We start from the raw sequence: 21295 nt of genomic DNA, 5'->3' as shown, positions 1-21295 counted from the left end.
TCTTTGTGACCCCATGGTCTGTAGCGTGCCAGGCATCCCTGTCCATCACCAACTCCCGGAGCTTGCTCAACTCATGTACATCAAGTTGGTGAAGCCCTCCAACCATCTTATCCTCTGTCATCCCCTTCTTCTCCTGCCTTGAATCTTTCCCAGCATCAGGGTCTTTTCCAACGAGTCAGTTCTTTGCATCAAGTGGCCAAAGTACTGGAGGTTGAACTTCAGCATCAGTCCTGTGAGTGAACATTCAGTCAAGACTGATTTCCTTCAGAATTGACTGGCTGGATTTCCTTGTAGTCCAAGGGACTCTCAAAGAGTCTTCTTCAACACAATTCAAAAGCATCAATTCTTTGGCACTCAGCTTTCTTCATAGTCCAAATCTCACATCCATACATGTACTGGAAAAACCATACCCTTGACTAGACAGACCTTTCTTGGCAAAGTAATGTCTTTGCTTTTTAATATGCTGTGTAGGTTGGTCATAGCTTTCCTTCCAAGGAGTACGTGTCTTTTAATTTCATGGCTGCAGTCACCATTGGCAGTGATTTTGGAGCCCCCAAAAATAAAGTCTGTCACTGTTTCCATTGTTTATCCATCTATTTCCCATGAAGTGATGGGACTGGATGCCATGATCTTAGTTTTCTGAATGTTGAGTTTTAAGCCAGCTTTTTCACTCCCGTTTTTCACTTTCATCAACAGGCTCTTTAGTTCTTCTTCACTTTATGCCATGAGGTTGATGTCATCTGCATATCTGAGGTTACTGATATTTCTCCCAGCAATCTTGATTCCAGCCTGTGCTTCATCCAGCCTGGCATTTCACATGATGTACTCTTCATATAAATTAAATAAGCAGGGTGACCATATCCAGCCTTGACGTACTCCTTTCCCAATTTGGAACTAGTCTATTGTTCCAAGTCTGCTTCTAACTGTTGTTCTTGACCTGCATAAAGATTTCTCAGGAGGCAGGTCAGATGGTCTGGTATTCCCATCTCGTTCAGAATTTTCCAGCTTGTTGTGATCCACATAGTCAAAGGCTTTAGCATAATCAATAAAGTAGAAGTAGATGTTTTTCTGGCACTCTCTTGCTTTTTCCATGATCCAACGGATGTTGGCAATTTGATCTCTGGTTCCTCTGCCTTTTCTAAATCCAGCTTGAACATCCGGGAATCACGGTTCATGTACTATTGAAGCCTGGCTTGGAAAATTTTGAGCAGTACTTTGCTAGTGTGTGAGATGAGTGCAATTGTGTGATAGTTTGAACATTCTTTGGCATTGCCTTTCTTTGGGATTGGCATGAAAACTGACCTTTTCTAGTCCTGTGGCCACTGCTGAGTTTTCCAAATTTGCTGGCACATTGAGTGCAGCACTTTCAAAGCATCATCCTTTAGGATTTGAAATAGCTCAGCTGGAATTCCATTACCTCCACTAGCTTTGTTCATAGTGAAGCTTCCTTAGGCCCACTTGAATTCACATTCCAGGACGTCTGGCTCTAGGTGAGTGATCACACCACCACCGTGGTTATCTGGGTCATGAAGATCTTTTTTGTATAGTTCTTCTGTGTATTCTTATCACCTCTTCTTAATATCTTCTGCTTCTCTTAGTTTCCTACAGTCAGTGTCTCCCATCAGAAAGCTTCCACAAGCCTCTTATCTTTATCTGTCAGATGGCAGACAGAATGTAAACCACAACCACAGAAAACTAATCAAACTGATCACATGGACCACAGCCTTGTTTAACTCAATGAAACTATGAGCCATGCCCTGTAGGGCCACCCAAGACAGATGGGTCATGGTGGAGAGTTCTGACAAAACGTGGTCCACTGGAGAAGGGAATGGCCAATCACCTCAGTATTCTTGCCTCGAGAACCCCATGAACAGTACAAGACAAAAAGCTATGACACTGAAAGATGTACCCCCCAGATTGGCAGGTGCCCATTATGCTACTGGAGAAAAGTGGAAAAATAACTCCAGAAAGAATGAAGGGATGGAGCCAAAGCAAAAACAACACCCAGGTGTGTATGTGACTGGTGATGGAAGTAAAGTCCAAAGAATAGTACTGCATAGGGGGATGACTGAGGTTTATGAAAATGATAGCGTAAGCCAGTATCACCCTCCCCCATCCCCATTTTATGCTCACCTATACCTGTTGGATTCAATGATCACTCATTTACAAGCAGACTTACACATTATTATCTCTAGCCTAACCCCTACACAGTCTACACAGCAGTTAATGTTATACAGAATGATAACCTAGGTACACTGTTAAGTGAAAAAGGCAAATTACAGAATAAGATGAACAGTCTGATTTTATTTCCAGTGTGAAAAACAACATTTAGTTTGTGCCTAAAATGTATAAAACAAGGTCTCAAGGGAAGTTGTGAACAGTGGTTATCTTTAAGAAGAAAAGTAGAATGAGGGAGTGGTATGAAATGAGATTTCTACTTTTTACTATATTTCCCTATGTAGTTAAATCTTTTCTACATGAATGTATATTTACATTTTAAAAACAATAAAAGATGAAAATATTTAAATACAAAGTATTAGTAAGTGCTGTAATTACAAAAGGTCAACCTTCAAAATCTACCTTTGTAAGCTGAGTGGGGTCAAATCGAAGAACTTTTTGGTTACAGCAGGGATAAATTCCAGTGCCAACAGAACTCAGCGAACTTCCTGCAGTAGGATAAATCACTGTCTCTGAGTGATACTGACAGTGTGAAAACTCTATGCACAGAAAAGTCTGAATAAAAGAAATACATAAAATCAAGTATTATTCCCACAGTGAAATTATACATCTCAAAAATACTCAAGACCAGATACCGTATGTTCCATCACATAAAATATACAGAAAAGGCACATTTCTAGAGCTAGAATGCAGATTTGTGGATGCCTGGGATTAAAAGTGAGACTAAGCTGGGGAGTGGCTGCAAATGGATGCAAGAGATCTTTTGGGGTGATGGAAATGTACTAAAGTTGGATGGTGGTGATGGTTGCACAATTCCAAATTTATTAAAGATCAGTAAATTGTACACTTGAATGAATTTTATGGCATGTAATAATACCTCAACAAAGCCATTAAAAAGCAAAATCAAAAACGCTATTTGAATTTCAGAGGAGTTAAATTGATCTTGATGTACATCTAATTTTATAATTGGCCAATCACAAAAGGTTTTCCAATGGAAAAAATTAAATAAAATTTTGCCTCCCTTATTCTTGGATATATTTTTTAAGGTAAATACTTAACATCACTCTGTCTGTGACAACTATGGAGTAACTGAATCGCTAGGGAAAAATTTACTGACATTTAATTATAAGATTAATAGTTATGTCCAGATACGTTCGTAAGTTGGTAAAATGAAGAAAATAAAATGAAGAATTTTAAGCACTGATCCTGAACACAGAAGGTAGTCCGTAATTCAGAATTCTTAGCAGTTAGTTCCAATTATGATTTTCAAATAATAGCTTTCAATTAAAATTTTTTGAGTCAGGTAAAAGCTATAAGATGTATACTCATACAAAGTATTTTGCATACAAACTATTTTATGAGTTTATAAACTCCCCATAATAAATATTAAATATTATAAATCAATATTCAATTTGCTTTGAAGAAGGGGAAAAAAATCCTTCAAATTTTCTGCATTCTGACATGCTAAACAAACCAGGTTTTAGGAGCCTGGTATCTTTGATTATAAGTGACAGTCCATTGTGGGGAGGACAACTATATACCTATTAAGTAGGAAAAAAAAGAAACCCACCCAAACCAACCTGACAATATCAAGTGTTAGAAAAGATATAGGGCAACTGGAACTCCTATACATAGCTGGAAAGGATAAAAAGTGGTTCTGGGACTTTGGAAAACTGTTAGGCATGGTATAAATGTTAATTTACATTTACCATACAACCCAGCAATCCTATTTCTAGGTATATATTCAAGAGAAACATATTCACACGAAAGCCTGTATAGGAATGTTTATAGATGCTTTCTTCATAATGGCCCCAAACTAGAAGCACCTGCAGTCCTTCATTGATAAGTGGATAAACATACTATAGTATATTCCTATGATGAGCTACTGGACTTCCCGGGTGGCTCAGACGGTAAAGCGTCTGTCTACAATGCGGGAAACCCGGGTTCAAGCCCTGGGTTGAAGATCCCCTGGAGAAGGAAACGGCAATCCACTCCAGTACTATTGCCTGGAAAATTCCATAGACAGCAGAGCCTGGTAAGCTACAGTCTATGGGGTCGCAAAGAGTCGGACACGACTGAGCGACTTCACTATGATGAGCTACTACCTAAGGCTAAAAAGGAACAAATGGGCAGATACAACAATGTGAATAAATTTCAAATCCATTTTGCTACATAAAATAAACTAGAACCAAAAAGCTAAATACTGTATGATTCTATTTATATGACATTCTGGAAAAGTCAAAATTACAGAGACAGTAAACAGATCAATAAAGATCTAATTATTTTATAAAAGGATTTATTATAAATACCTTCAAATTGTAAGTTTTCTTCTGCTTTTAAGCCTTCATTTAGAAGAAGTGGACAAAACATTTTTGGTAACACAATTATTTTATTAATAACAAGAAGGGCACATCTCAGTAGCATTCTATCCGCAAAGGCGTTTCTGAATTTCTAAAGAAATTTATGGGCTAGCAGAGAAACAGTTTGGCTGGAAATAAATGAAAGGCAACAAGAATTCTGTATCTTTTTTCCATTGAAAAAAATGAATTTGATCACTTAAAACCCTGTTGGCTTTATAAAAATTCATCAAATCATTGATTGTTTCAGCAATGGAAATAAAAAAGAGGAAGAATCACAGTAAGAGAAATGAGGTCAGATGCAAGCAATGTTTAATAGCACCATTGTCTCTGCCACTACTTTATTAAAAAGATGTCAGATATTGTACAAACACATCCTAATTAATTAAATAGCATATGTCAAAAGAGCCTGCTCTCAGTGGTTACACAACAGGATATTAAAAAAAAACTCACCTGATAACATCTTGAACAAGTTAGCCAGTTGACTGTTCCCCACAAGCGCCAATATACATCTCTCCAAGATTTTAATTCTTCAAAAAGACTATTCAAATATTCATGAACATCCCAAGTCTTATCTCTAGGGAATAAAGAGCCTCGGTTGTTATATTATTTCACAAGTAAGCAATATAAACAATTTGTTTTAAATATTTAAAAATTTGTGGCTTATTTTCAAGAACACGCCTCAAATGATGGCTATGGAAGGGACTACACTGAATGCTAGATAAAATTTCATTTGGGAATTTTATTCTGTTTTTTTTCCTCTGGACAAAAGAAAAAAGTGTCACAGACTGAATGCCAAATTATTTTACTACTCAAGATAAAGGGTTATAAATTAAATATAATTTAAGGACTTCCCCAGTGGTCCAGTGGTTAAGAATCTATCTGCCAATACAGGTAACACGGTTTGATCTAGTGTCCAGAAACATCCCACATGCCACAGAGCAACTAAGCCCATGCACCATAATTACTGAGCCCGTGGACTAAGGCCTGCGAGCTGCAGCTACTAAGCCTGTGTGCCATAATAACTGAAGCCTGCCTGTCTAAGAACCCACTCAACTGCTACTACTGAGCCCATGTGCTACAATTACTGAAGCCCGTGTGCCTAGAGCCTGTGCTCTGCAACGAGAAGACACTGCAGTGAGAAGCCGACACAACACAGCAAAGAGTACCCTGCTCTCCACAACCAGAAAAAACCTATGCACAACACAGCAAAGAGTATCCCTGCTCTCCACAACCAGAAAAAGCCTGTGCAAGGCAGCAAAGACCCAGCACAGCCCAAAGAAAAAAGAGGTACGGAGTTTCTTTTAAAAATAAACACAGTTTAAGCAGGCTAACAGTTGGGACTTAAGCATATGTCACTAAATGGAACATATTTAATTGTACATATCATAAATTATTGGCAATTTTAAACACTCCATTAATGTATTAGTTCTGTACATTATTTTCAAAATTATTTTCTAGTAATGGAATAATAAAGTAATATACAATCAGGTCTCAGTAATATGCATTTTTTTCAATGATATAAATTTAAATAAACAAACAAGACTTAAAACTCCACTTGCTATGGTTATATCTAACAAGTTCCTATGCTTCTCTAAGTCCCTAATCTTTTTGAATTTTTGTTATTTCTGTCTTTAGTTCAAGACACAACAAAATGCCATCATGTTATTACAAATTACATCTGTTTTAAGTTATTTAAAGACATTTTAAAAAATGTCATCAACAGCTAACCTGCAGGAAAAAATACTTTGAATAAAACAACAAAACAGATGTCAAATTTAGTATCTCTTTTCATACAGTAATATTGTTATTGTTGTTAAAATGGAAGTAATTTTCAAAAGGTGAGTCAAGTCTCAAGATAAAAAAGTATAAAATCCCAAGTGCTTATATTCCCTTTATTATATGAAGAGAAAAATGAAACATTTTAATGTTGACTGTGCGATTAATACTAGAGTCAAATGTCATGTTTTTCTCTGGATTTCCGTCTTAATGTTTACAATATGAAATTAACATTTGTAGTTTTTTCTATAATAAAAGTACTGTACATTTTTAATATAGGAAGAAAAGCAAAAAGCAAATGAAAATCATCCATAATACTCTCATTCAAAGGTAACACCACAGTTTATATTTAATGAACATGTTTCTGGTTTAAAAAAAATAGAGTTTATTTATTTATTTGGCTGTGCTGGTCTTCCTTGCTGCATAGGCTTTTTCTCTAGTTGTGGTGAGCAGGGGTGTTACTCTCCAGCCGTGGTGCATGGGCTTCTCACTGTAGTGGGCCCTCTTCTTGCAGAGCACAGACTCTGGGCTTCAGTAGTTGTGGCCTGTGGGCTCAGAAGTTGTGGCTCACAAGCTTAGTTGCTCCACAGCAGGTGGGATCTTCCCAGACCAGGTATCGAATCTGTGTCTCCTGCATGGCAGGCAGATTCTTTACCACTGAGCCATCAGGGAAGACCCTTGAGTTTTGTTTTATAACCTGTTGTTTTCTTTTTCTTGGCTACCCACTTCAGTATTCTTGTCTGGAGAATTCCATGCCCAGAGGAGCCTGGTGGGCTACAGTCCATGGGGTTGCAGAAAGTTGGAAACGACTGAGCAACTAACACACACTACATATTCTTTCACATTCTCAAAGACTGAACATTCAGAATCAATTAGATGTGCTAAATACAGATGTTTTATACAAATACAAAATATGTTTTGAGTTTTATACAAATACACAGACATATTTTAGTTCATTTGAGTGCTTATTTTTTATTGATATACACCAATCAATGTCCTTACTAAGTGCTTTCATAAATCAACATTACCTCTCTGAATAAATCACTAGCAGTAGGACACTGTCAGAGAACACACATATGTATTTTAAAGTTTTTGTTTTCCTGAGACATTATTCCTATTTATAATCCTTTCCACCTACTTCCCAACTCAGGATGAGAACTAGTTTTGTACTTAAGGGGAATGGAAAAGAACTATGCATTAATATAATACTGAAGAAGTATGAAGACTAAATACAGAAAATCCGATTTTTAAAGACAATTTGCCTCACTCTAAAATTCATCTGAAAATAAATCTGGTTCTCTTGTCAAATTCAATATAACACTTAAAATCTATCAGTGAAAAATCATTTTAATGGCACTGATCAGAACATCTTTCAAGATAAAATATACTTTTACAACAACTTTGTTTTGAAAGTACCATCTTTCTAAATCAAAGTTGGATCACATGAAGAAAAAATGTTGTCCCATTCCTTTTAGAAGTAGTTTTGCTTTATAAATACACCATTAATTCACATTTAAGAAGCTGTATTTTATTTTTACTACACACCTTATATGAATGTATATAATATTTCCATGCTGATCCACATTGATTTTTCCAGGAATGCAAGGAATTCTTCTTTCTGTTTCTTTTGTTAGAAGTTTCTTACACAAACAGCACCTATAATAACACAAAGATACAATTAAAAAAAAAAACTTGATTAAAAAATGGCTAGAGGAAATGAACAGACATTTTTCCACAGAGGAAATATAGATGGCCAACACAGACATGAAAAGATGTTCAACATCTAATCCTCAAGGAAATGCAAATGAAGACCACAATGAGATATCACCTCACACCTGTCAGAATGGACACCATCAAAAAGAACACAAATAACAAATGCTGGTGAGGATATAGAGAAAGGGAACACCTGTACATTGTTAGCGAGAATGTAAATGGGTGCAGCCACTGCAAAACACAGTATAAGGGCTCGCAAAAAACGAAAAACAGAACCACCATATGATCCAGCAATTTCACTCCTGGGTATACATTAAAGAAACCTGATTTGAACGAAACATGCACCCCAATGTTACTAGATGCATTATTTACAACAGCCAAGACATGTAACAACCCACGTGTCCATTCACAGAGGAATGGATAAAGAAGATGTGGTGACCACACACACACACGCGCACACACACACACACATGAATACTACTTGACCAAGAACACACACACTCACACACACACACACACACGAATACTACTTGACCAAGAAACCTGATTTGAAACAATACATGCACCCCAATGTTACCAGATGTATTATTTACAACAGCCAAGACATGTAACAACCCAAGTGTCCATTCACAGAGGAATGGATAAAGAAGATGTGGTGACCACACACACACACATACACACACACACACACACGAACGAATATGGAGGGCATTACACTAAGTGAAATAAGTCAGACAAAGAAGGACAAGTGCTGTCTGTTATTACTTATATGTGGAATCTAAAAAATACAACAAACTAGTGAATATAATAAAAAAGAAGCGGACTAATAGAGTACAAACTAGTGGTCATCAGTGGGGAAAGTGTAGGGAAGGGCAAAATAGGAGGAGGGGAGTGGGAAATACAAACTACTGGGTATAAGATAAGCTCAAGGATGTATTATACAACATAGGAAATATAGCCAATGTTTTGTAATAACTGTAAATGGAAAGTAACCTTTAAAATTGTATAAAAATTTAAAAACAACAAAGAAAGATGATACAAAAAACATTCAAGAAGAAAATTTCAAATGTATTAAAATTAAAGAATTTAGCTGCAATATATAGCATACTAAAGAAAAATATACCTGTATAATGTTGCTGCATTATTCCGAGAATCTGGATTCAAGTACTCAGGATCAAACAGTCTCTCAATCTTCTTACAAAAAAGTTTACTAGTAACAACAAATGACCAACAAATTAATTTTCTCTATCCACTTTACCAAAATTACTTGATAGTGATGAAAATAAACGCTGACCTATTTGCACACATAGAAAATAAGACTAATAAGTCCTTAGAGAGTCCTTCCTTGGGAATTTATAATACATTTTTTGCTGCTCTAAGTAAGTAAACCTACTAATGAGAATTGCTTGATCAAGAATCAATTTTCACAAGAAAAATGAGACACATGGATATCTACCTCTCTTTCAGTTCTTTGTTAAGGAAAATTCCAGATTGAGAATTTGGGAAGTTTAACAATCCTGGGTCTACCAATCATTTCATACATGACCTTTGGCAACTTAAAATCTCTGAAACTTATTTTTTCCATCTAGAAAATGGGGCTACTAATTTCACATGCATAAGATTTTAAGAGGGTTAAATGAGATAGTGTTTTTAAAGAGTGTCAGACATAATATTAAACATTCAATAAATGTTAATACTTTACTATTATGCCTAATATAATGATCTGGACCTCCCAAGTGATGCTACTGGTAAAGAATCACCTGCCAATGCAAGAGATGTAAGAGATGCAGGCTTGATCCCTGGGTTGGGAAGATCCTCTGGAGGGTATGGCAACCCACTCCAGTATTCTTGCCTAGAGAATGCTATGGACAGAGGAGCCTGGTGGGCTACAATCAGTGGTGTTGCAAAACGTCAGACATGACTAAAGTGACTTAGCAAGCACATAACACAATAATGTTAGACATGAACTTAATTTTTCTGTAATCATTCAGAGCAAACATGTGGAAAAAAGTTTTTTAAATCCAACCAACCACATTTCTGTCCTCATCTTACTCTACATGGTAGCAGCATTCCACATATTTGAACACTTAATTGCTTCCTCCTTTTTGAAACCCTCTTTCCTTTTGCCTTCCCTTTGACCCTGACTCTTCCTTCTCAGGCTCCTTAACTCTCCTTTGTTGAATCTTCCAAATGTTGGGCAGTCTATATCACTATGCTCTTGTTAACAATCAGGAAATAAACAAAAATAGCATTTATAATAGCACCAAAAAATTCAAATGCCTAGGAAAAGATTTAACTTAAAAAAAGGAAAAAATGTCTCTATACCAAAAACTATAAAACACTGCTAAAATAAAGAGTTATACCATGTACATGAACAGAAAGACTCAATATTATTAAGATGTCTCTTCTCAAATCTACAGGTCCAATACTAACCCTCAAATTTGCAGGTGTGTGTGTGGGGGTGTGTGTGTGTATGTATATGAGAGAAAAAGCAAGAAAATGGGCAGGCTAATTATAAAATTCATATGGAAACGCAAAGGACATAAAATGACTAAGATAGCAATCTTGGAGAATGGCAAAGCTGGAGAATTTTAGATTGGTGGTGGTGGTGGTGGTGGTTTAGTCGCTAAGTCGTGTCCAACTCTTGCAACCCCATGAACTGTAGCCTGACAGGCATCTCTATCCATGGGATTCTCCAGGCAAGAATACTGGAGCGGGTTGCCATTTCCTTCTCCAGAATTTTAGATTACTAGATACCAAAAAAATATTAGAAAGCTACTCTAATTAAGACAGTGTCCTACTGATAAAAGTATAGACAAAGAAATCAACAGAACAGAATGGAGAATTCAGAAAGAGACCTCACATATATAGTCTCCTGATTTATAGTAAAGGTGCCATTGCAATTCAGTAGAGAACATACAGTCTGGTTAAGAAATCTCATTCAGTTCTGTGGCTTTAAACCTCATCTACTCATATTTTTATTTTAAGCCCTGAACTCTGACCTAAACTTCAGACTTACATCTACCTGCCATCCTACCTGAATGTCCAAGAAGTATATTAAATATATTAAATAAACCTAACGAGATCCAAACACATCTTCTGATTCCCCTCACCCCAGTCACTGCTCTATTAATGACACTATCGTTCACTTAGTTACTCAACCTTAAAACCTAGTAATTATCCTAACATATTCTCTTTTCCCATATCATCACATTTGAAAATTTGTCAAATTTTTGTAATAACATACTCTGAATCCACCTACTTCCTTCCAGAGCCCCTGCCTCTACTCTAGTCCTAAGCTTTCCATCTCTCACTAGACCACTGCACTAAACTTCAAATAGGTCTTGCTTCTTATATCCTTATAGTCTTTTCTCCAGACAGAATAGATCGATTTCCTAAAAACAAACCAGATCATGCCACTCCTCTGCTTCCATTCCACCTAGAATAAAGTGGACACTCCTTGTATGACCTAAACAGCGCTTAATGCTGTTGACCTCATCTCACACAACTCTTCCCCTTTATACTAAAGCCCTGTCTTGATAATTTTTAACATAATTCACCATCATAATCTGCTTATACAAAGTAACTAATTTAGTGACTATTTTTCACCTCGAGCCATCAGCTCAGAATGTATTTTACTTCAGGCAGGTACGCTCAGTTGCTCAGTCATGTCGGACTCTTTATGCCTCTGTGGACTGTCCCACTAGGTTTCTCTGTCTATGGAATTCTTCAGGCAAGAAGACTGGAGTGGGTTGTCAGTTCCTTCTCCAGGGGATCTTCCCAGCTCAGGGACTGAACCCACATCTGCTGCATCTCCTACATCTCCTGCACTGGCAGGTGCATTCTTTACCACTGAGCCACCTGAGAAGCCCCATATTTTAATTCATTTAAAATAAAATGGAAATAGATTTCCAAATATATTCTAAATATAGAATTTTTACTAAAATGAAATAAAAATAACACATTTTTTTCTAATAGGAACATTACTTTTAAAATTAAATTTAAAAAATTACCTCCTAAACTTATCTTTCTTGTCCTTTAAATCATCAACTTCATTGTGTGTAAACAGATCAGCTATACGTGTAAGAAGATTTGCATTAATACAGTTCATGTTGCATGGAGTAGCTACAATGGCATTCATATTTTTGTGGCAATACTGTATACACTGTTCAACCTAAACAAAAAACACAGAAAATAAGTGTTGAAGATAGAAACAGAAATGATAATGTCATATCAATACTTTTCGAAGATAAAGATTCATTAAAGGCTTAATCCATGTATTGCTAGGCAATAACTTAGCTCTGCCTGTTTGCGTTAAACTATACTGTTCCAAAGTGGTCTAATAGGTCAAATTTATACAAACACAGCTAGAAAAAATTTCAAACTTCTTAGAATATTTTGAACAATGTAATGAACATCTTTCATAATTGTGGCAGATACAAATCTTAAGTCCACAAACTCAAGGGTACAGATATGTGACTTTCTATTACTAAACTTAGTGACAATTTTACGTCTCCATTTCTCTAACAGAAACAATTTCAGTTACTTTAGGGTTTTCTCAGTTCTGTTGCGCTTGCTTTCTGCCTTTCTTCAATGTCAGGTATATTTATTTACTTTACAAGGTAGATTGTGTTTTGGGGAAAAACAGCACTGGTTAATTAGGTATTCTTCTAAATATTTTGCTATGACATAAAAATCATGCTTTAGGTCTTAGATTACAAAAATCAAAACTCAGAGACTCTTTTAGTCTCTCTTTTTTCCCTATAACCCTCCCCTGAAGCAATTAATACCAACAACAGAAGGGAGGGACTAAGGAGTACAAAAATACAATAAAACCTCAAACAAATAAATGAACTTCACATCTCTTAACACAGTAAAGGAATACTCTGCGTAGTTTTGCCAGAGGTTAAAAGCAAATATTCATTTAAAACTACAAAAAACATTAAAAAAAATTTGAATAATAAAGAAATTATTAAATAAAAGGAAAAAGAAAAATACATTCAGTGTTAAGAGTCTGCTATGTATATATTGTGCTTTTATGTTTCATCAACTATTTTTAACAACAGACATAAGCAAGTGGTTTACACATAAAAAATTACACCTTTTGGTAGCTGGGCATTAGTTTCTCAGTTTGCTTAACTATAAATGAAAGACACAAATAAGCAGTACAAGTTTAAATAATTATTTAAATAGTAAAACAAATATATTCCAATTAATTTTCTTTTAATTTGGTTTTATGGCCAAATCCCTTTGGGGGCAAAATTAATTCTGTTTAGTTTCATCTGATGCAACAGCTAACTCTTCCCTTGGGAATAAGTTGTTAGCTTTATAGGCATCCTGCGCAAACGATACACAGTAGCCTTAAGCCTTTCCCAATAGAACAAAGTACCTCCAAACACCAGCAGCTTATTCTAATGAATCACAGTCTTGAATCAACAACTACTTTAGGAAAATATCTCCAAATTTTCTAGACACTTGAAGAAAACATCAAGTTATATGTTAAATCAAGCATAGGTGAATAGAAGAGTTGGATCTTTTGTTAATACTTACCAGTGAATCCATTTTCAAAAACTCTGAAGAAATAAGAATTGAAATGACATTTCCTGGCTCTAAAAAAGAGAGAGAGAGAAAATTAAATTCTCCTTTTGATTTTCATCTCAATCTCCTTAGAACAGGCTCCTTCTCACCTTAAAAGACGAGGTTACTTTAATAAGAACAATTCAATAAAATCTTACTATCGCTTATATGCAAGAAAGAAAGACAATGCAAAGTTAAAATTTAGGGTATAGAGAAAACATATAGCAAATTTGCCCTGGAATTAGATTTACATCAAGTAAAAAGATTCCAGCTAAAGATATGATATATACTAATTCCTCCTTAACTAAACCAGGGAAAAGGATAATTAAAATTGAGAATATAACTCATCACACAAAAATCACAGTGAAGTTATTCAAAAGTGGTTCAAATGCTTGTTATGAACAAATGCTTAATTTAAAAGATTCTTAAAGATAATAGAAAATTTACTATTGCAGAAATGAAAAATTACTTCCTACAGGCAGACTTCAAAGGCACAACCAGGGAAAGGGTATGCTGGCTGATGCTATCATTTCAGTAAACCGCAGTCATTTTCCATGAGTTATATTTAAGGAAAAAGAAACATTTTGATATTTACTGTTATAGTACTAAGACAGTCCTCCTAAATAAAGGACTATGTACACAATAATTATAATAAGTAATCCCAATCTTTTCTTAAATAACAATTCTATACGGAAGGCTCTCAAAAAGAAATGGTAAAGAGAGGAAGGAGTTGGTGAAAAATTTCAACTATGATATGACCCATTCCAGTTAAGACCCAAGGTCTGGATTATTAGCAATATAATTAAGCATTTTGCTAGCTTTCCTAGTTAAAGATTGCTTTTATAGAAGCTTAACATTTGTAGCCACTGATTTAAGGTTCAAGACTACAGAATGACCAAGTTTGCTCCACTTTTTTTTTTAACCTTTTGACTGGTTGAAAATTCTGATTTAGCAATTTTGTAATTTTAAGAACCATTAGACACATTTTTCCCTTAATTTGGTCCAAAAATGTATTAAATTATGAACTTCCTCAGAAGACTTTTATACTGTCAGTATAGATTTATTTACTAGTAAGAAATTAGAAATATTTTTATATTACTGTAAATTGTAATTCTAGTGCACAGAAATACTTATATTAAACCCCACCAGTGTGATTTCCTATACAAGTCAATGCCCAAAAAAGATTACTTAGTAATTACTCTTCTTATTATCTAGTTTGGTTCTCAAACTTTTGCTCTCAAGACCTCTTTAAAAAAAAAAATCTTAAAGGTGAGATTCCTAGAGAGCTTTTGTTTAAGTGGGTTATATCTATCCATATTTACTATACTGGAAAATAAAACAGAAAAAAATTAAAATACTTATTATTCTTTTCCAATGAATTAATAACCTCATTACATATTAACATAATTTTATTAAAATAACTATATTTTTCAAAACAAAATGAAAATAACACTGCTTGACATTTTCTATAAATCTCTTCAGTGTCTGACTTAAGGGCAGACAGTTTGATTCTCACATCTGTTTCCACACTGAATTTGTGGGTAGTCTTTCTTAAAGGTTAGTTGCAATGGGAATCAAAATCATACTAAGAGCATTTCCTATTCTGCTGTCTCAAAATCCTCTCATTTACCCTGCACTTAGCATGGATCTTTAATCTATGCATGATTTTTTTGTTAACATCATGCATCGATCATTTGAAAGACACTGGTTTACTGAGTTATGCAGATCTTCCAAATGTTGAAACATTTCATTATACATTATATTAAAAAGTCTTATTTGTTAATATTTAAAGAAAAGTCCTTAAATATAGAGCAACTATCAAGCACATGGAAGCAGACACAAGTTTTCCAAAACTCTTAATTCTTACTTGAAAGCATGAATTTTATCACTGGCAACAAATATTGTTAGTTATTTCCCTTTCATTGACTGGCTCACTTAATTCATTTTCAAAAAACTATCTGCCTGGGACATTCCCTAGTCCTAGTGCTTAGGATGCTGAGCTTTCACTGCCGTGACCTGGGTTCAACTCCTGGTTGGCAAACTGAGTTCCTGCAAGTTGTGCAGTGCAGCCAAAAGAAAAATTAAAAAACTTAAAAGGAGGAAAGTATCTGCCAGATGCTCAAGTGAGAGTCTATCAGCCATTCTTCCAAGTAAAAATGGTTTTGTAGGAAAGCAGCTAATTTAGCTTGCAACTCAGGCAACTGTATGAGTGTTTTTCTTTCAGACAACCATCATACTCTGGTGTGCAGCAAGAGTGCACTTCCTGCGTCATCACGTAGAATGTCAAAAGAATGTCTAGTCAAGAGTCAAGAGTTAATAAAATTAGTCATTGTTACTGCCTCATCAAGGATATTCCTAAGAGAAACTATTTTTTCCTTTTCTTTTTTTCCAATTTTTACTGTGAGCACATGGGTTGAAGAACACAGTGACCCCCTCATACAATGTGATGCTCCTTCCTTGATGTGTGCTAAAGCTCCAACAGTTCTATCCTCTATTACTTCTGCACTTTCAGGACAAAGGTCAACACAGAGGGAAAAATGATAAATAACATCCTGGCATTATTAAGCAGATTCCCTTGACCTTGTGGATCCCCTAAAAGGATCTTCAGGACACCAGCGGTCAGTCACCATAACATACAGTGAAAACGGCTAATCTAGAGACCTGTCTATTTGCCATAAATTCACTAAAATTTGCTAAAAAAGAATGAGGTTAAAAAAAAAAAAAAAAAAAAAGAATGAGGTATCAGTTTCCTAAATGGTGATTACTAATCTGAACATAAATACTAAGGTTTGAACAATTTTCCACATTTCCTATTCTGCCTGAAGCAACTACCAACTGACATAAAAATTTCACTACAAAGTAAGTAATAGATTGTCTTTTACCTAAAGTGGGCATCTCACAATCTTTATTCTCCTTAGTGTTCCTTTTAACATATTTTATCAACCAGTTGAAAATGTGAACGTCACAATGAACTGAAATGTCCACCTCTTCCCAGCGCTGGGCATCCACAGATAAATATTCAGCAAAGTACTTCATTTCTGATATCAAAAGATCTCGTGGGCAAATAAAATCTTCTTTCAAGTTTTTTGCTTCATCACATACATGGATCACCATGTTTGGCCTTCATGAAAAATGTTACACAGAAATGAAATTATTAGAGTTTTAGAAGAGGAGCCAATAATACTGACATTTATTGGAAGTATCAGAACCAGATGTTTTTCAAGGTTTTAACCACATATCAGTTTTACAAGGCTTGACATTCAGAAGTTTACATTAGCACCTTTCTACCCTGATCTGTATCTGAAAACTTATGACTAATTTTAGTTAAGCTACTGACTTAGTAAAACAAAATTTTTTTACTATAGAACTTATAAAAGGTTTGAAACTTATTATTTTCAAATCATAATTATAGTGTTTTTAAAAAATACTAATTCACAAAAAAAATTAAATCACAATTTCTAGTTCTTGTGAGGAACATAAAATGGTACTTTTACATGGTAACGGATACAGAAAGGAGATAAAGATGAAACACTAGAATTTTCTTACTGTTAGTGAATGGGAAAAAGTTAAAATTATTCATTGAATAGTGAATAATTAGCATAGCTATTTTGTTATTTTTAACAGCTAGAAAGCTTGTTTCTAGGCATTCAATAAATATAAATCAGTAAATGTGGTTTAAAAACTCAACACTACAATGTGCTTATTTACTTATTTAAAAAACAATTTTAAGAATAGGTTTATATATCAGAAAGACTACTTCAAAAACTATATACTCTGAATTTATATGCCCTTGAAAATTATATTACCTCAAAAAGACAGACTAGTGTGATCCACAGCTGCCTTCATGTCATTACATTACAAAAGGAAAAGATTAAATAGGAAGAGTTACACTAATCTACAATATGAATTTAATGTATATTTAAATGAACTTCAAAAATTTTTAACACAAAGAAATTACATCTGAAGTAACACTGGCAACAGAAAAAGGATTAATAATCAGTGCTTTGTCAAAATAAAGGAATTTAAGCAACTTTGCAAATTGTGCTTCCAAAGACATTACGGTCAAAATATAAACAGGTAACGGCTGGTATAATAAAACATGAAAGTTCGGTGAATTTTTGGGCCAAAACATGAAATACTAAATAATAATAGTAAAAAATCAACTGGATAAATTTTTATGCTACACAAACAAACCTATCAATCTACGTGAGGGGACTTCCCTGGTGGCCCAGCCGTTAAGAATCTGCCTTGCAATACAGGGGACACGGCTTTGATCTCTGATTGGGGAACTAAGGTCCCACATGCCATGCAACCAAGAAAAAGTATTTGCTGAATATTAAGAATATATTGTTTGAATATCTGTCACGGTAAAAATAAAATTTTTAAAATCTATGTGAGTAAAGTAAAATTCACTAAGCTACAAAGGGTGATTTTTTATTTACTGTAGTAAAATATACATAAAGTAAATGCACTCATATTATTATGCAATTATCACCACCATCCATCTCTAGAATCCATCCCCAGAACTTTTCAAAAGGGTAAATTTTATGATATGTATTATTAAAAAACTATCAAAACTAAAAATACTCAAAGGAACCTTTAGAGATAATGAAAATGTTATCTTCATTAGTTATATGGCTAACATTCATCAAAAGTGAATACTTAAAATATGTGTAGTTTATTGTATGTAAAATACACAAAACAATACAAAATTATTAAAACTTGCATGACACTGAAATATATATTTTAATTTTTAAATGTTTCTATAATGAGTAATTATATCCAAATAGTTCTAAAATACACATCCAATTTCTTTAATAAAGTTGCAGAACTAATGGCAGAGATTTTTCTTTGGGTTTTAAATTTTACTTTCCAAAACTTTATGTTAATGGATGTTATTTCTAATATTTATAAGATGAAAATGAATTTTTAAAGTAGAAAACTGTTGTCTAACTTATAAGTAGTATGAATAAGCCATATGTTCACCTATTAAGCAGTTGTTGATAGTTCAACACATTAACTACCCTGATATCAATTGTTTCAGCAACTGTGTAATATGAAATTCCTAAATTATGGTAACTGATATATAAAATCATCATTCATATATTTTATAATTTGAAGTTGATATTCATATTAAAAGCTTATCTAGCAAAGAACCAGCCTCCTACCCTTCAGATTCTTCAGTCTTTTCTCCACCATTATGAGTAGTACAATTTTCACTTTCTGAAGAACAATTCCTTGTGGAAGCTATACTATGTCTTCCTTAAATACAGAAACAAACACATACAAAAACAAAGGGGGGAGGTTAGCATTTCTAGCTGAAAATGGGTTTTTACTTATTGAATGGTTATACTATAAACGCATGGTTTCCAAGAGTAGCTAAAGATGGTATTTTGTTAGGTGCCTTAATATTTCTAGATATATGAAAGAAACAGTATGAAAACCAGTCACAAATTGCTAACATTACACTAAAGATTAAAAAAAAAATACTAACCTGGTATGTAGGGACAGGGGTCAAATGTTCAAAAGCCTACAATATAGTTTCTCTTCCTGAAGCAAATTTTTGTATCAATATTCTGCTACTGCTGAGATTAAAACAATTCACTACATTGAAGATGTCTAAAACCAGTTATTATTTTCAATGTAATGTGGAGGACATCTCCTATACCCTGCTTTTGTGTTACCTGAAGCTACTGTTGACTTTCATAGAGGGGAGCTGTAAAAAAGGTATCGGGAGAGACAAGCAAGATTCTCTCAGTTAAAAAAAAATTGAGTAAAAGGTACAGGTCAAATTCCTCTAAATTTTATGACACAAATAGGCTAACACAATGGAGTAGTAGATTTTAATATAGTGAAAATCTTTTTTTTGGTAATAGTGTTTGCCCTATATGTTAACATCTAAATTTTTTAAAAAGACAGCAAAGACAAATTTCTAAAGCTCAGGAAGATACAAATACTAACAGATTTTTCCTATTAAGGTTTCTATTACCCTTTAAATAAAGTTGACCGGAATGCATAATATTTTTCAGAATTATCATAAGGACAGGTACTGCATTTTGCTTTTAAAACCTTACCTGTTTTAGAAACTGCATCCTGACCAACTGGAGTCTCCTGAAATTCTCCTTGTGTGTCAAGAAGCGAGGATCTGATGTATGTGGCTAAAGTTTCAACAGGACTCTCTCCGGCAGCCATGAGGGGACTATACTGGTTGTCCACAGGTGAACTTCCACTGCTCTTCAGCTCATCAAACCTCTTTGCACACTGTAAAGGCATAAAGGAAAGAAATGCAGGTCTGGGGGATTTTAATCATCTTTTATAAGTGAAAAATTAATCTCTTGGGTAACATCTAGAAAACCAGTGCGGATTTCAATACGTGAAAGCCTCTGACTTACTTTTTTCTTTTTTAAAATTCAGGGTAGATTTTTTAAAACATGCTTTAACTCAAAGCCCTAATATGTTTATACACTTGTAGGAAAATGAAGAATGCCTTCACTAACCATGTTTCCCCATGATCTATGTCTATTATCAGTTGACAATTTAAAAACTTTAATTAAAAACTTGGCTGTTATTTTCACACTGAGTTTCCAACAGGAACAAGACGAAATTCTAACCTTCAACAGAAAACAAATCAAAAGGTATCTGATTTGTGATCCTAGATTTTCTTCATTAAAATAATGAGTCTTTGTTCTTACCAACAGTGAGGTTCACCTTGCACAAAATACTGTAGTAACACTTAAAAACACTTTTAAATATATGGCCACGTATTTGGGCAGTTTGTTCTAGCACAATGTTCTCCCTTAACTCATTTTTAGTCATAGAATGAATTTAGAAAGACCAGATTAGCAGTGAAAATACAATAGACTGGAAAATATCAAGAGTGCATTAAGTATAGTAAGGCTAAGTTGTTCATGAAAATGTCATTTCTCAGGTCACAACACAAAATGCCTTCCTTAATGTGGGTCTTTGTCAGATAGCACTTCTAATAGTATTCATGTTTAAATCTCCATCAGTAGCAATGTGGATGGCAAGTTATAGAGCAGACCAAGTAATATGGGAGGTACAAAAGGAGAAAAATATATACTATGTACACACACACATGGTAAGTGAATAACGCATTGAGTATGGATGGCATCATTCATTTACTACACAAATATTTACCAAGTGCCCACTAGATATTGAGCACCTTTTTAATGAAGATTGTTTACTAATAGTATTATAGTACTATTACTACAAACAAATGCCTACTCAAGGTTTAGTCCTTTGAAAACACATTTAAAAGATATATAAGTAAAGGACTTCCCTGGAGGTCCAGTGGTTAAAACTCTGTGCTTCCACTGTAGGGGGTACAAATTTGATCCCTGCTCCTGCAACTAAGATCCTACAAGCCATGCAGTGTGGCCAAAAAAAAAAAAAAAAAAGAAATTTTTTTCAATTGGATGAATCTGAATACGCAGTGGATATCAGACGATACGATGGAGTTACTGTTCATTTTCCTAGGTTTGACCATGGTACTGTAGCTAGGTAGTTACATAATAATATTCTTATTTTAAGAGGTATGCTGCAGTCTATGGAGTGATGTCTGAAACTTACTTTTATTTTTTAGAATATTTATTTATTTGGCTGCATCAGGTCTTATTTGCAGCATGTGAGATCTAGTTCCTGACCAGGGGCTGAACCCAGGCCCCCTGCAT

The 21295-nt window shown here is 34.5% G+C and overlaps 1 protein-coding gene across 6 annotated transcripts in view; it reads right to left on the bottom strand.

Moving 5' to 3' along the window:
* The window catches only part of KIAA1841 (KIAA1841 ortholog), a 57208-nt gene that overhangs the window by 21345 nt on the left and 14568 nt on the right, over window positions 1-21295 (bottom strand). For 2 of the 6 annotated variants that reach the window (XM_018055283.1, XM_018055284.1), the window contains exons 3-11: window positions 19679-19865; window positions 18773-18866; window positions 16487-16725; window positions 13578-13636; window positions 12041-12201; window positions 9151-9237; window positions 7860-7970; window positions 4989-5112; window positions 2581-2733 (exon numbers count right to left, since the gene is read on the bottom strand). In XM_018055283.1, the coding sequence (XP_017910772.1) occupies window positions 2581-2733; window positions 4989-5112; window positions 7860-7970; window positions 9151-9237; window positions 12041-12201; window positions 13578-13636; window positions 16487-16725; window positions 18773-18866; window positions 19679-19865 (1215 nt within the window). Of the gene's footprint in view, window positions 1-2580; window positions 2734-4988; window positions 5113-7859; window positions 7971-9150; window positions 9238-12040; window positions 12202-13577; window positions 13637-16486; window positions 16726-18772; window positions 18867-19678; window positions 19866-21295 lie in introns of those variants that run through there. The other 4 variants (XM_018055285.1, XM_018055286.1, XM_013967690.2 and 1 more) reach the window with 3 other exon arrangements.

Source organism: Capra hircus, chromosome 11 (assembly GCF_001704415.2).
Source record: "Capra hircus breed San Clemente chromosome 11, ASM170441v1, whole genome shotgun sequence".
Lineage (NCBI taxonomy): Eukaryota > Metazoa > Chordata > Mammalia > Artiodactyla > Bovidae > Capra > Capra hircus.
This window is presented reverse-complemented; position numbering and strand designations above follow the sequence as displayed.